The 15,345-nt window shown below is 37.1% G+C and overlaps 2 protein-coding genes across 5 annotated transcripts; both read left to right on the plus strand.

Annotated features, from left to right (window-relative positions):
• The first annotated feature begins 665 nt into the window (after positions 1-665).
• On the plus strand, positions 666-5,194 carry LOC143449410 (uncharacterized). Of its 4 annotated transcripts, none has more exons than XM_076949603.1 (5): positions 666-683; positions 3,836-3,939; positions 4,051-4,188; positions 4,328-4,495; positions 4,712-5,194. In XM_076949603.1, the coding sequence occupies exons 2-5, from the start codon at positions 3,873-3,875 to the stop codon at positions 4,762-4,764; spliced, it is 426 nt and encodes a 141-aa protein (XP_076805718.1). In that variant the 5' UTR covers positions 666-683; positions 3,836-3,872; the 3' UTR covers positions 4,765-5,194. The 4 variants fall into 4 exon arrangements, with proteins under 4 accessions (XP_076805718.1, XP_076805717.1, XP_076805716.1 ...); XM_076949602.1 differs by lacking the exon at positions 666-683 and adding an exon at positions 1,091-1,180; XM_076949601.1 differs by lacking the exon at positions 666-683 and adding an exon at positions 2,152-2,165 and having other exon boundaries at positions 3,830-3,939.
• A 3,628-nt stretch (positions 5,195-8,822) lies between these two features.
• LOC143449359 (conserved oligomeric Golgi complex subunit 7-like) lies at positions 8,823-14,659 on the plus strand. The gene is made up of 7 exons (XM_076949524.1): positions 8,823-9,325; positions 10,044-10,204; positions 10,275-10,365; positions 10,551-10,678; positions 10,814-11,439; positions 11,609-11,736; positions 13,402-14,659. The coding sequence occupies exons 1-7, from the start codon at positions 9,068-9,070 to the stop codon at positions 14,329-14,331; spliced, it is 2,322 nt and encodes a 773-aa protein (XP_076805639.1). The 5' UTR covers positions 8,823-9,067; the 3' UTR covers positions 14,332-14,659.
• Positions 14,660-15,345: the final 686 nt, after the last annotated feature.

Below are 15,345 nucleotides of genomic sequence, written 5' to 3' on the forward strand. Positions count from 1 at the left end.
GATATAACAACAAGATCCCATGTTTTTGTATGTCGAAAAGCAAAGCATAGATATCAGTGAGATCGATTTTAAAGTTGCGTGTTGCAAACTAAAGCATTTCGTCTTCTTATGTGGGGAACGAAAAATATAATGCTAACCCTCGTAGCGGGATAAAATGACAACAACGTTTGCGCAAGCTAAAATACCGCACTAGTTTGCGGCAGAGAATTATTAATTACACTGGCGCTTTTCAGAGCTCGCTAAATGACAAGGATGTTAAGTTCACAAAGAGATCGATCCCAGATTGATTCAGCTTCCTTCCTATGCCAAGACTTGATCGACGCCAGTCATTGAAAACTTCCTCTGTGATTCTGTGCACAGTATCCTACAGTGTTGAGGTTGTCATTATTCATTCAAACCGTTATTGTTGCCGACAGCGTTTAGGAAACATCTTAGAAGTTGCTATTCCACCGTTATTTAAAATAATTAGGGCTTACTTGAAATTTCACAATACAACACAGAAGACTGCTACAGTATATATTTTTACAAAGAGCTCCTATAGATTATCTTTTTATCTTTAATTGTTAACTGTTTGTAAGATTTTGCAGTGCCTTTCTGGTAACCATTGCTCCAACAGAGGAAATTAACTCATGATATGACATTGCCTGAGGACGGACAGCCGGCTAACTTCTTTGAGCCGTAAGGTGGGATGAAATTGACTTTTGTTTTGTTCAGTGCTGCATATTTTTGATGTATCTGCGAAAGATTCTTCCGTGATTTTACACTTACAATGGAAATGAAAATGTTGTTTCTCATGCAGTGTACAAAATAAACACTTTTCCGCCATCTTCAAACTTACCGCCAATATTTGATAAGCCTGTACGACTTCGACAAGATACTATCGCTTTTTTTAATAGTTTGATATGTTTCGTATTAATCGCTTTTTAAGAGATTGTATTGGTCTATATGAAACTTGTTCTATCAGAAGCTGGTGCACAGCTCATGGGTGAATGATTAAGACGTTTCCATGTTAGTTAACGTTTGATCCCGATTCAAATCCCACGATGGGATTGTTTGTTTCCACAAACGGTGGAATCGATTGGGTGTGCATAATATCGAAGGAATATCGAAGAAAAGAGAATATTTTAAATTACTTAATTAAGTAGTCATCGATCTAAAATATGAGTTTGTGAAAGCACAAGTAAGTAGACTTTTTTTCAACTTTTTAGTTCTCTATTTTGGGAGTATTACGCAGGAGAAACATTTGAAATTTTAGAAAATCCAGCAAAATATTTGCCTAACAGATTTGTTTCGTTCTGTTTTACGTTATAAAATTGATTAAAGTATAACCTTTAATCATCACAAAAACCGTTCGTACTATTTTGGTCAGGAAACTTTTAAAAGTTATTGTAATTTCCCGTTATTTTCGTTTCAAAATTTACCCTTAAACCGAGTAGGTAACCCTTGATCATTCCAGCTGAACCAGCAAAATATGTATTTATTCCGGTATTAAATGACGTCAATAGGAGAAATATGTTGTACGAGGGTAAGTATACAAGGATGAATATAATATAACGACGAAGTGAATCGTGTAAATATTGTTTCCGCAAATCGCCGCTCACATTTGGTACGCTTAGGCATGAAGCGTTTTTGGCAACAGATTCAAGAGCTTTGTTAAATCCATATTTAAAATATTTCTGCCCGATTACTTGCTTACGTATTCAATAGTAATGAATAATGATTATGTGATATATGACAGCACGTGATTATGATCCACCTCCTAGCATAGCCTACTACTACCTGGTATGAGCAAGAATTTCGAAAATTCCCATTTTGTTTTCATGTCTTTAGTCTACTCCATAATATCGTGAATTTCTTAAATTAAGTTAACGAAATGAACTTCAGTTGTGGTTAAGTTAATGTACAATAGAACATTTATGTCACGCGATTCTTGTTTAATGATGGTGACTAATCTCGCGGCTACTTTCCAGAAAGTGTGATATTATTCATTGAAAATAAATTCAAAATAGTTTTTTTGAACGAAAACTTTCTTTTAGCACATACGAAAGATTCCAACTTTGGCCGGTATATATAGTGATTGTGATTGAAAGAATGCCGAAACCACCCATAAAAACCTAGTTGATAGAGGAATATTATTAATTCTGTATAATTATATATTCTGCATACTCTAGAGCAGGCATGCACAACATACGGCCCGCGAAACCTTTTCATGCGGCCCGTAAGATATTCCGTGATTTCGCTCATTTTTGCTGAAAAATTTTACAAGAACTATCCAACCTTTGTTGCTTGTTTCTGCACAAAGCGAGAGAGCACGTGCGCGGATGAATATTTTCAAAACGTAGTGTCTGGTACCGTAAGTGTTAGTGTACATCAGAATTTTACTGTTGGTTGAGTTGTCAGCAATTTGTGAAATACAGTACCCCGTAATCGCAATCGTAAGCGTAATCGAAATCGTAAGCGATTACAGTACCCCGTAATCGCGTTATGACTGAAAACAAGAGAAGGAAGATTGAAAATGAGGGCAGAATCTTTAACCGAGAATGGACAAGTAAATACTTATTTACAGTAACAAACTCGAAAATACTGTGTCTTGTTTGCCGAAATGTGGTTGCAGTTCCAAAGGAGTATAATCTGAGACGCCATTTTGAATCGAATCACCCGAACCTTGCTGAATTAGATGCTACTGAAAGGATCCTTAAAGCAGACAGTTTACTTGGGAATCTTTGCTCGGAACGAAATTTTTTTAAGCGTCCGGTAAATGTTACCGCTACCAGAGTTAGCTACGAAATATCAACGGAAATTGCTGCTGCAGGAAAATTGTTGGATTTGTTATTGTTTGTCACCGTCGAGGGGTTACTTTTGTTATAAAACTGCGGAGGCACTGCTTGGTTATACTATTCGGACTTAATTTACCTGCCGAATTAATGATCTGACTCCGTGGTTGCGTGCGGTTAGAAATCTCTAACCTTAACGTGTTACTACTGTTACTAGCCGAAAGCTATTACGATTAACAGATACAGTTTATCAGAAAACAATCCTTTATTGTAGGAACTGTACAGGTTCCGATTAATATGACACAAGCACAAACTTAGCATTCACCAATTAAAACAAGTCTAACGAATTACATTTTAACACGACTGACGTAATACGTTCGTACGATTCGATATCTCTCTGTCTGCGCGGGTACTCGCGTATCAGCACGAGTTTATAAAGCGGAGCGATGTAAACGGAAATATTCAACACAATATACACGAACATTTCAAAACGCGCGAACGATGAACACAAAGCGTTTGCCATGGGAATTACATTCAGTTACAACCAGGGTTGTTATGAAATCGCCTGGTAACGTACTAAACGGCGTTTTCACATAAAGTTATTTAGGGAAAGTTTCCAAATATTAAGCGACAATTGCAGTTTCATCAACAAACAACATTTCAATAAACAACTGGCGAATACTTTCCCACGAATGATATATTGGTATCGGATGTGGCTCCCAAGCCACTACAAAACCGTCGAAACATAGTTACAAGCACTTATGAGAGATAAATAGAACAAAACAGTAATAAACTTTTCTCCACGGTTACAGTTACACAATCAACGAATCCGATGCTTTACCGCCGATAAGCGTTAAAAACTAGATACTGTAGTGCGAGAGGCAACCGTCTCTTGACAGTAACCATCTTCTCAACGATATCTCTTATTCGACGGTTAATCGGTCACATTATATAAAGTAGGCTACACGTTAGTTACAACAACGTTAGCACGCGGCCCGCGAAAAATATTTTTTCCGTAAAACGGCCCGTGTACTGTTTTGAGTTGTGCATGCCTGCTCTAGAGTCTAGACATATTCTGCTGTCAACTTCAGCCTCAAGATGAAATCAATGCTTTGTGTAACTTTATTAGCTGTTGCGTTTGTAGTCACTTCTTCTTTTCCTTCAGGTGAGTATCAATTTTGATAAAATCCTTTAAATGTGTGCTGCTCGAAAAGAGTAATACAATGAATATTCGTTTAAGACATAACCTTTAAACGATATCAAAATACGATTACAGGAAGTGTGAACCGAAGATGTCCAAAACCTACAGGATATGGAACTTGCGGATTTTGCGGCCAATGCTCTGACGGACTCATGTGTTGTCCAAATGGATGTGGAACAAGTTGCATGAAACCTTTGTCACTGGGCCCATATGGTAATTTTTAGAATAATTTTCTGTTTCGCTACACGCTCTGTATGCTGAATACTAACAATGATATATTATGCTAGAAATGTAACTTGTATTATTTTGTATGGTCAAACTAAAACGCGCTGCGTTTTTCTGTTATGGACAGGTTGCCCCCTTGATAAACCTCTTGTGTTCTGTTTTGCTCCGCCCTGCCAATTTGCAAGTTGCCCCCGTTATCCCCAAGCTAAATGTATTGAGAGTTACTGTGGAGGTTGTTTCGCTACGTTTTACACTGACGATGGTACAGAACTGACTCGAACAGACTGCTACGGAAGTAAGTTTTATATTTATCCGCTTAACTTGTTGTCATAATTTCTCCTTAGTTTCCTGAAATACAAAAATATGATTTTATGGTATAGGCTATGGTGGATGGTAAGCTTATACAAAATACGGCTTATTCGGTTTAGTGACTAAATAGTGTACAGAATAATTACAAGTAATTTATAAAACTTATGTAAATAAAACTTTCAGCAGTTTTTCTTTTTGTCAGCTTGCCCTCCGTTCGTCGAGGATGGTACAACTGTCCCATACAGTTACGAATGAAGCGAAAAGTTTGATGTTGGCTCTACGTGCAAAATAACCTGCCCACCTGGTCAAGAAGTTTATGGAGTCCACAGTGTCCACTGCCTTCTCAATAACCAATGGAGTTCTTCTATGGAGCATACGCATTGCCAAGCAGTTTGTCCACCTGGTGCTTCAAATGTTAAGTGCTTTGCGAATCCTTGCAAATCAGCCATATGTCCTGCATATCCAGATGCAGTCTGCTACCCTAATTGTTGTGAAAAATGTAGCTACGATTTTTATTTTAATAGCAACAAGTTGGACATAGAAGAATGTTTTCGCCGTGGTTAATAACACTGCATGTTCGTTGTAGCTGTATTATAGGCCTATGTATCAATTATGCTAACATCTGAATTTTCTCACCATGAATTAAAAAACAACTCAATGTTTGACAAACGTTGATCTTATTTCTAGTCAAGTAACCAGTTTTCAAGATAAACAGAATATATTTGAGCCAAAGACAACGCGTTTACAGTAATAGCAAAACCACGATTTTTTTCGGAAACATCATTGTCCAGACAAATGCATCTCCTTGCAACCACTATAGCGTATTTTTTAGAAGCGATTTCTGTTGTTAAAAGTACTTGGTTTTCAACGATTCAACTATGAGGCTCCTAAATGGCCCTTGGCTGCATCCCAGTCAGCCTCCCTTGATCTACCAATGGCCCTAAACACTGTTGGTTACCTCAATGTTTATTGTGTTTGCCTCGGATTTTTAACTTTATTGCGAATGTGGTCGACTGACGTGGCCGCATATGTCTGAGTTTAGTTAAAGGTTAAAGACTCCTGTGGAAGACAGATAACCGGAGCCAACTGTAAGCAAATTTTAACTACATTGCACGCGTAAATGCAATAATATAATATCCATGGATTTTAGGTACCCAAGCATTCCCTTTTAGCGAGAAACCTTTTTTAATCTAAGTGGCAATTACATCCATGTAATGATGTCACCACGTTAGCTGTTAGTCTGTTACCAATTGTCAATGTTTTGTCGAAAGCCAAGTCGAGTTGACCATTGTAGTTGTATTTGTAGTTGCATTGTAGTTGACCATTGTAATTACTGTATCGCGGTACTTTTTCGGTACCGTCGGTACTTTTGAAAAAAGTACCGAAACTCTGTTCCGAATTACGTTTTTCAAGAAATTTCAATCGATCCCAGTAGCCTACTCGGTACTTTTCATGTGATAATTTCACAATTTTAACAAGTATGTTTTCAAAAATGCATGTTAATTAATCTTAATACTAATTTTACCATTTATTGATCTTTTTCTAGAAATATCAAGTAAAATTGCAAGCGATTAACCTCACATATGTTTTGACCTGGAGTAACCTTTACCGGGAACATAATTGCGGCAAACATTGCCTTTGCAGCAGCATCTTTTACACAAAAAGTACCGGTACCGAGTACCGAACTACTTTTTTGAAATAGTACCGAATACCGGAACCGTCGGTAAATTTTTGCCAAGTACCGGTACCGTTACCGTTACCGACGTTACTTTCAAAGTACCGACTGCCCAACTCTGGGTATGGCTGGCACTTGGTATCAAAGGGTAGAACTAAATATCGAATGGGATCAAATAGGACAGAATGGGGACCAAACAGAAGCAAATGGGACCAACTGTTAATTGTTCGTAAGTATTTGTTTTATAGCGCTAGAATTACAACGGTTATCATCGTAACTTTCGCTCCGCACTGTTAATGGCGAAAAATAAACAATGCAATTGAGAACCAAATGGGATCATGAAAGGAATGGGAGCGGATGGGAACTGTATGGAAAGGAATGGAAGCGGATGAAAGGAATCAAAACTGGGCCAAACTGCAGAATATCGCAAGAGCACGTCCGAGATTTTTTTTATAAAATGGCATTGCACACTAGGGCAAACCAGTGTCTCCGAAAAAAGGAGACATTAACTTTTGTTCCGATTTATGGTGCAAAATTACTGTTTAAAACCGACATGTTTAAAAAAAGAAAACAGGAAACACCGATTTTTTCCTCGATTTCTACCGTATGGGGCCGCACCTTGCCTGCACCAGCGCTGGACGGTAAGTGCTTTAATGCAAGTGCTGTTGTCATTCCGGGTTTCCCACGTTCTTTATCGCCACCACTTTTATTGCGGCGTACCCTGAGGACTGGTGCATGATAGGACTAGGATAGGCTACATGTATTTAGAAATGTTGGTGGTTGTGGTCAGTTGTGCAGGAAACAAGAAATACGGTCTGCCCCGTATTTAGATCTAAATTTTTCAAGAATTTCTTGAGTATTAAATTGATAAATGCATACTTCGCTTCTATTGTAACAACAACTACTGCTTTAAATGGTACCACAAATACAATGTCTGCGCTATTCAATGGTATTACACTATACAGTATAAGCAATCAAAGCTTTATGCATTTATTGAGGTGTGAGGTGGCCTCTATGGTTGTTTGTAGTTAACGACTGATAGGTGGGTCCAATCACCGTAATAGGCTACCACATTTTTATCAAAAATCTAAATACATTTAGGATTTGGTTGATGGAAAAATACGATGTTATAAGTTACTCTTCCACTAGAACGGGGCCTTCCAGCTCACTTTCACTGGTTCTGTATATACACGATTGCGATCTTTTCACTGATAGGCTAATACGGTACTCTTCCAATTTTGACTATCTAAATACCTCAATAAACCAACATTTGTCAATGAAACAAAATGATCTGATAGAACAGAAAAGCATACACTAACATATCATTGATAACACACAATTGGAGCTACCTAGATCTTAATTTATGTGGTTTTGTTTGTCATACTGGTAAGTAGTATACCAAGTCTTCTTAGCAGCCTACCACTTGTAGGCTGCAGCCATGCCCTCCACATCTTTCAAGGTGTATTTTTCACTTGTAACAGTTGCTTGCTCTTTGTTTTAGTCTTTACGTGCCTTGCTGTTGTATTGTATCTGAATCATTTTTTCCTAATTTAGTTATATGTTGGGTTTTGTGCCTTTGCAAACCTCGTCATTATAATATAGCAACACTGCATTTAACACAGCACCATTTTTTTGTTCATTATTTGCTTTGAGCTTGTTAATATTGTAATGTGCTCCAGCGGTTTGCATACATTTTGTTTCCACGATGAATTGCAAAAAGTGGACTATGTTCTATGCGATATGAAGTGGCCTTTGCATTTAAAGATTTTTATCTTGACCATGAAAACAAGATTGTTATATATGGCACCACACCTGTCTAAAATATAAGTTAGTGCCAATAATTTGCTTTAATGTTTATAAAAGTTCACTCATGGTACCTACAACCTCTCTTCTGCATAATATTTTATACAGTGTAACTGAAAAGGGTCTTGAAAATAGCCACACTTCACAGTAATATAAATCCATAAAAAAATTTGCTGTTTTATACTGCAGGTGAAGAAGAGTAAGTCAAGAATATATCGATAAATATTGGCTGAATAGGAGCATGAGTTATTGTATACGTTTCTTCAAATTGCATAATGGACATTTCAATGCATCGACAAATTTGCTGTCAGATGTTTGCAGAGGGCTTGTACCATCACGAATGAAACATTCTTCTAGAAGGTCTGAGCATAAACGCAAAAATTTGAGGGTCAGTGCAGAAATTCCCAAGGGAGGAGCAGTTCCTCCAGACCATGAAACTGTTGCGTATGTTCCAGTTCCACCTCATCTTACGCCAGAGGGCTGGGGTAAACGGGGACAACTTGACAGAACATATCCAATGCTGTGGCATGAAAACTGGGTAATGCAGAGGGATGCTCGCAAGCGGGCATTGGCAACACTATATGGCCCACTTCGTTTGCGACTGGGTTGTTTGCAATTTAATGGTTTTTTGCCACTGGAACTAAAACAAGTGGCTGATCAAGAAATATGCACTTTTCCATACGCTAGCAATAAACGGGGCGTTGTGAATCGTTGTGTTTTAACCTCAAGGCCACGTGGAAAGCGGCGAAGATGGAGATTGAGCAGGATGATGTTTCGCCATTTTGCTGACCATGGCCAAATGTGTGGTATTACAAGGGCAAAGTGGTAATTAAATACCATTAAAGGGTTACAGTTTAACTTTTGGGCGAAAAGATTCATGTTCAATGTTCTTTTTTGGTTAGTGCTCATTTATTGGCTGTTTCTTCATTTTTTTTGTGTCGAAAATTGTTCATACTGTATGATTTAGGTGTACGTTGCATACTGTAATGATTTATAAATAATAAATTGCAGAGCTGGAATAGCTTACAAAAGTATTTTAGTTCTTATGTTTGGTAAATCTTAGAAGTCTAGAGTTAGAATATGGATTTTTCTAAATTTTCTGACGACACTTTTGAAGTTAAAGATTGGGTGAATGGTGTATTTCGTGCACAACATGATGAAAAGCAGAGAGAAGCTTACACTGCTACACTTGTTACCAAATTGCAGCGCTATATACAGGAAGTTAACAAATCTCTGGAAGATATTTCTCAGCAGGCAGTTTCTAATTTGCCCAGAGTTCTTAGAGATGTGGACACTTTAAAGCAAGAAGCAACGTTTTTATGGCAGCAAATGCAGCAGGTTATTTGACATATAGCACATTGTGCTGGATTGATACTCTGCAGTCATTGTGTGTTATGTAAACGGCTGCTATGTGGTATGTCCACTCCTGAGTTAATTACGTTTAAACGGTAGAACTTTTTTACAAATCGTCCGTAACCTACAAATTTGAATATGAATATGAATACTGTATAGCAGAGGTCGGGAACCTATGGCTCGCGAGCCAGATATGGCTCTTTTGATGACGGCATCTGGCTCGCAGATAAATCTAAGCTGGCATTTCTTAGCACAATTGTTACGAATAAAACTTTTCTGTTATTTGTAGTTTTGTAATTTCTGTACCATGCAGCACCAGAAATCGCATTAACAGTAATTAGCATGTTATTAAAGAGTAAATTCAGACATTTACCGTTGTCTAAAATAGTTGGTTTTGCTTAAAAATGCACACGTTAGTTGCATTAAGTGTTGAAAAATATTATATGGCTCTAACGGAAATAAAATTAACAATATGTGGCTTTCATGGCTCCTTCGCCAAAAAGGTTCCCGACCCCTGCTGTATAGCCTTATGAGTCTGTCAGGAAATTCAATTTTGCAAAATTTTAAATCCGTTAAAAGTGAGGTTAAATGCATTGAAATGCATGAGAAACCATTCGGACCAGACTTTTCATCCGATGTCTGTGGTTATCTGTTATATGCACGGTGTACTGTAATCAGTAATCACCATAATTGTTGTCCATAGGTTAAAGATGAAATCAAGAGTGTGGAACAACGAACATCTCATTCCATGCAAGTACTTGTTCGAGTAGATGATGTTCGGACTCGTGTAGAGCAAGCATGCCAAGCACTTAAAGAAGCAGATAATTGGTCCAGTTTAGCCTCTGCTGTTGAAGACATCTTTAAGTATGAAAGACCAAAGTGTGACAACCATCAATGTATGTTACTGTGTTTGAGTTTGCATTGCTTTGTTTAGATCTGGTGATGTTGAAGCGATTGCTTCACAACTTCGAAGCATGAAGTCTAGTCTTCAAGTATTAAAACACAGCTCAGACTATGAGGACAAGGTATGTAAATGAGTTTGAACTTCAAGTATCAGACTCACCATAAACCTGTACACGTTAACCCTTAAAATATGCCGTTAATTTGCAAAAGATTAAGCTTTTACTGCTCAAGAATTTGTTACCTGCATGACTATTCTCTGTATTCCAATTTGATAAATTTTATTTAATTTATGAATGGTATTGCACAGCTGATGCACCTGGAAGCTTTGAAAAATCGTTTGGAAAGCAACGTAAGCCCCAATGTTGTTGCATCATTCATGCAACATAACACCGAAGAAGCAAAGCGATATCATAGCATATTTGAAACTTTGGACAGGTAGATTTCTATCGAATAAAAAGTAATCATGTTTTATGTGTAACTCAAAGTTGATTGAAATTAATTTATTGATCCATTCATGAAAAACTTGATCATTTAATTTTGATTTTATCAGATTCTTTGTATGTTTTGCAGAAAAATTGAATTAAGAAATTATTACTTAAAATGCCATAGAGGGCGTATTGCTTCCAAGTGGCAAGAAATTATTTCTGGAGAAAGTGATATAAAGCGCTCAACTGAACTTTCAGAAGTATCTTTACTGCATGAATTTTATGAGCTGCTTTTATCTGTTTGGCACACTGAAGCTCAGTGGTGCTGTTTAGTGTTTGGAAAAGATGATGCACCAGCAATTGTGGCCCAGCTTTTATTAGAAATTATTTTATCTGTTGAATGGGGTCCACTGAATTTAATCAATAATGGAATACAAAGCAAAAGCTATGATAAGTTATCAGTCCTTTCCCAGCTGCATGCTGTTACATACTCTTTTGCACTCAATCTGAAAAAAGCTCTGATGGTAGATGGGCAGTTGCCAAAACTGGAACAATTCATGTTGGCAAAGCTGTCTGATGCTATGTGGCATCCGTATATACCCCACTTGGACCAGTATCATGTCATGGAAACAGAGGCACTGCTAACTGCTTTAAGTGATATTTCAATGGATGCCCACGATGTTATAGATTTGTCACAACTTCTTGAAGTATCCGCTGCTAAACTTTTTTCTGGAGCCCAAGTTTCCTTAGAAAGGTGTGAGAAACTTACTGGTAAGTATATATTTTGTTGCTATTCTGCTATGTAGAATCTGTATATCTAACTTTTCAAATAGTTTCATAGTCTAACTGGTGTCTATCTCTTAGATCAGTTAATGCATTTTGTAAAATTTGTTATAATTACGTTAAAAGAGAGTTAATGGTAATTTAAATTTTTGATTAGGATTCCTAGGTACATGTGACTTAATGCAAGCCTTGGAGAGATACTTTGCTGAATATTGCAACCGATTTGCTCGTGAACTCCGAACGATAGCTTCTTTGTGTGGCATAAGAAAGGGTGTTGCACAAACTGTAAGTGACAATTGTGTTTTCTACCATCTGAGTTTATATACTAACTGTAACTTAACCTCTTCTTTGTTTTAAGCAAACGATGCAGGTTTAGTATTGCATATAAATGACACAATACAAAATTGATCAATGTCTGTTGGTTACATTTTGGAAGTTGAATGTTTTAGTTTCACACAACACACAGTCCTGCATCATTTGATGGTCTTTGTGTCACACGTTAAATATAACATCTTTGAAACCAGAAAAAAATCATACCTTAAAGAAATGTTTTTACTCTTAATATGCAAAATGTAAGTTCAAATTCACAAAGAAATATTTTTTAACAAGTGTTTCTCAATATGTGAGGAATCCCACTTGGGGGGGTGATTTTATCAGGATTTTATCTATTGATGTCAGCACCAAATAGTAAAATTTCATTAACATGCTACCAAATGTTTCTTGTAACGTTTTGCTAAAAATGAATGATCAAATGGCAAGTTAAAAACAAAATCCGTAATTGAATGGCCTTCAGCATGAAAGTATAGTCTTGTTTAGTTTAGCCAGAAAAATTGATCATCATTCCTTAGCAGAGTCAATAAATTTATAAGTAATATTGTATTCGCGTTGTTTTCTCCCAAATCTTTCACACAGGCGATATTCGGCGAGTCCATTCGGGCTTGGGTTCAAATCGGGTCATCGCTAATGGTTTTTACAAAAATGTTCTGCAATAGAACAGGGTATATATAACATAAAAATCTTCCATTAAATAAAATCGCTTTATCTCTTGCACGCCACAAGGATGTGCAACAATTTGGGTTTTTCTTGGTGGAAAGTGCTCAAACTGTGAAATAAATTAGTAACCAATACTCTAAAGAAATAAACAGCATAAGTCTCACATTAAATAAAAAGTGAGATAAATAAAACTTGAAAGATGTATAATTAAATATAACTTCTACATTTGTATAAAAGTACATTAAACAGTAGAAGCCGCTTACTAAATCCACGATTAATAGATCCATCAGTCTATTAAATCCAATTTGCTTGAGGCAGAATGTTTCTATTTAAAGTGTTATAAAATCCCATCATTTGTTAATATGGTATTTCTCGAATTTGGAACTGTTCATCAAGACTACTGAACAGGAGTAAGCGTTGTTAATGCCTTGCCCAAGGACATTACAATGGTTGCACTACTTGGTATCAAACACGGGCCCAGTGCTTTAATCACTCAACTAGCAAGCCATTTCTACCATCCAGGTTGGCCGTAATGTTACTGATCTCTGTGCACTGGCTAATAAAACTCTGGCTTATTAAATTTGAAATCGGCTTGGACCAAAATGGATTTCATTGTCTGTTGTATGAATTATAATTTTCACAAAAAATTAACCTTTGCCTAAAATGCAACAAAAGCAAGCTAGGGAAGAAACTGGGTGCTGGTAGGGTGTCAGGGGCGGTATAAAGAGGAGTGTATTGTAAAAGGTCAGAACCACTGTCTCAAGCATACCTGTATTGTTAGCTGCAACTTATTATCAAGCTATTTTCCAAAATTAAATATTTTAGCAACAAAGCTTTTTGTTCATTAGTTGTCATGCAAAACAATTGTCTGAAATAATTCACAAACCTGGCTTTTTTAGTCAAGTGTTGTTTTTGTGTCTTTGTCATTTTAACAATTTTGCTTTCTGTAACCTTCAGCAATTTTCTGAAGCAACAGAAGATGAAGATTGGACTGTGTTCCAGCACTGTATTCGGGTTATTGCTACTTGTGGTAGCCTTCTGGTCAACTTTGGAGATTTTCAACAAGCCTTTGCTTCGTCTGTTTCAGCGCACTTTTCCGGCATTAGTGTCGAGAAGGATACATCAATGCCGTGGGAAAGGTACAATTATTTGAAACATGGAAATCCGGAAAGATATAGCCAACTTCTTGACTTGATATCTTCTGATCAAGAGTGCTTAGCATTGCTACTTCCTGGCTCCAAAAAGCGTTTTGATGACTTAAACCAGCAAGCTCAAACTCTTGCTTTTGATGTTGCCTTTGCACAAGTGAAGCGAAAGCTATCTTCTTTGTCTGATCTCATAATGGAAAATACTGATGATTCTTTTGTGTCACAAAGCGAGATGCCAAAGTTTAGCGTCTCACCAAGTGAACGAGCCACGCATATTGGACAGTATCTAATGACCCTGCCACAGCATTTGGAGCAATTAACCTCTACTGATGGTGACGAGGACGCTGAAAGTCGGCCCCTAGAAATTGCCTTAAGACATGGAAAGCTACCGTTTCCTCCAACACCCGGTGACACACAGGCAAGTGAAGTGGAACTTGATCATATATCAGACCAATGGCTTGGCGCTATCGTTAGAGCTACAGAAACCACCTACATAGAAGCCATAATACAAATAAAGTCTTTGGAGGCAAACGCAGCACGACAGCTAGTTGCTGATTTGGACTATATGGGAAATGTGATCGATTCTCTTGGTTTGACAACTTCGAAGCAATTGGTGCAACTTCGAGATCTTTTAAACGTACCAAGCAATGCTGTTGAAGAATTTCGCATTATCTCAAGCAAGACTAATCAGAGACTCGCTACAGTAATAGCTAACATGCGTCACATGGAGCTTGAATAAATTCCCGTTATTTTGGCTTTCTGGATACTTTTGGATTGATGCTTTATTGCAGTATATTCCAACTGATATTTATATAGTACTTTGGCGCAAAGTGTTTTTTATCATGTACTTCTTCGTGTTAATCGGAAAAGCGACACAATAATGTAGCTTGTCGATTCCAGAAGCTTGTTATCAAGCTCCGGTTATGAGTTCTGTATCTGATTTAAATTATTATCACATTAAAATCTGTGACGACTGTGATCTTTTTCAGTATCTAAGCCACCCACAAGTTCGTTTTTTAAATGGATTAAATAATAGTAACGTAACATACAACAGTATTTTGGCAATATTTACGTTTGTGTGCAATACATATAAATCTATCAGGAAAACTTTATCCAAATTTCAGTAGATTAACCAAGCGAGCGCAAAAAATCTATTAGAACTGAGTTATAGTTTGCAGTATTTACAATTGAGAGTAATTTATGACTCAACGTTGTTTGTTATATAAATTTACGGTCAGTCAATTCATGCCCAGTGTAACAGCCTATAGTGGTCCCATGTTAACTCAGCCCAGACCAACTTTTTTAGTTGACTGACCAACCAACCTTGAGAAGCCGCATATTGTAGCGTCTTAGGTAATGGTTAAAAAGTGTGTTAGACCAATCACAGGCAAGCATAGCTGGTGTTGTTTTTCAGTGCGAGGGTTACCCTAGAAAATGGTGCGTTAAAAACTTGCAGGTCGCATGTTTAGATTAGCCTAAATTGTAGGTAAAAATTGACTTTTGGCCCAAAATTGCAGTCTTGACTTTAACGTTCTATTGCGAGAGTTAGAGATATGTCATTTCATGAAATAATAGCCTAATGCATGCTAAAGCAACATACAAAATTTCAGCGAGTCGATGCGAAATTTTTCGATAAATAGTATTTTTAGTAATTTTACTTTATAACAAGATAAACAAAGAAGTTAGGCCTTTCTTCAATCATATATGGCGTCTTGAGTTGACCGATCACTGTCCATAGTATTCCTACAGATGC

This window comes from Clavelina lepadiformis, chromosome 3 (assembly GCF_947623445.1).
Source record: "Clavelina lepadiformis chromosome 3, kaClaLepa1.1, whole genome shotgun sequence".
NCBI lineage: Eukaryota > Metazoa > Chordata > Ascidiacea > Aplousobranchia > Clavelinidae > Clavelina > Clavelina lepadiformis.

What these genes read in the sequence shown, in the direction of transcription:
- LOC143449410 (XM_076949603.1), top strand. Translation starts at nt 3,873, where the DNA reads ATGAAATCAATGCTTTGTGTAACTTTATTAGCTGTTGCGTTTGTAGTC. An exon ending in CACTTCTTCTTTTCCTTCAG is followed by an intron (nt 3,940 to 4,050) that starts GTGAGTATCAAT and finishes ATACGATTACAG; the next exon opens with GAAGTGTGAACCGAAGATGT. An exon ending in TCGAACAGACTGCTACGGAA is followed by an intron (nt 4,496 to 4,711) that starts GTAAGTTTTATA and finishes TCTTTTTGTCAG; the next exon opens with CTTGCCCTCCGTTCGTCGAG.
- LOC143449359 (XM_076949524.1), top strand. Translation starts at nt 9,068, where the DNA reads ATGGATTTTTCTAAATTTTCTGACGACACTTTTGAAGTTAAAGATTGG. An exon ending in GCTGTTGAAGACATCTTTAA is followed by an intron (nt 10,205 to 10,274) that starts GTATGAAAGACC and finishes TGCTTTGTTTAG; the next exon opens with ATCTGGTGATGTTGAAGCGA. An exon ending in ATATTTGAAACTTTGGACAG is followed by an intron (nt 10,679 to 10,813) that starts GTAGATTTCTAT and finishes TATGTTTTGCAG; the next exon opens with AAAAATTGAATTAAGAAATT.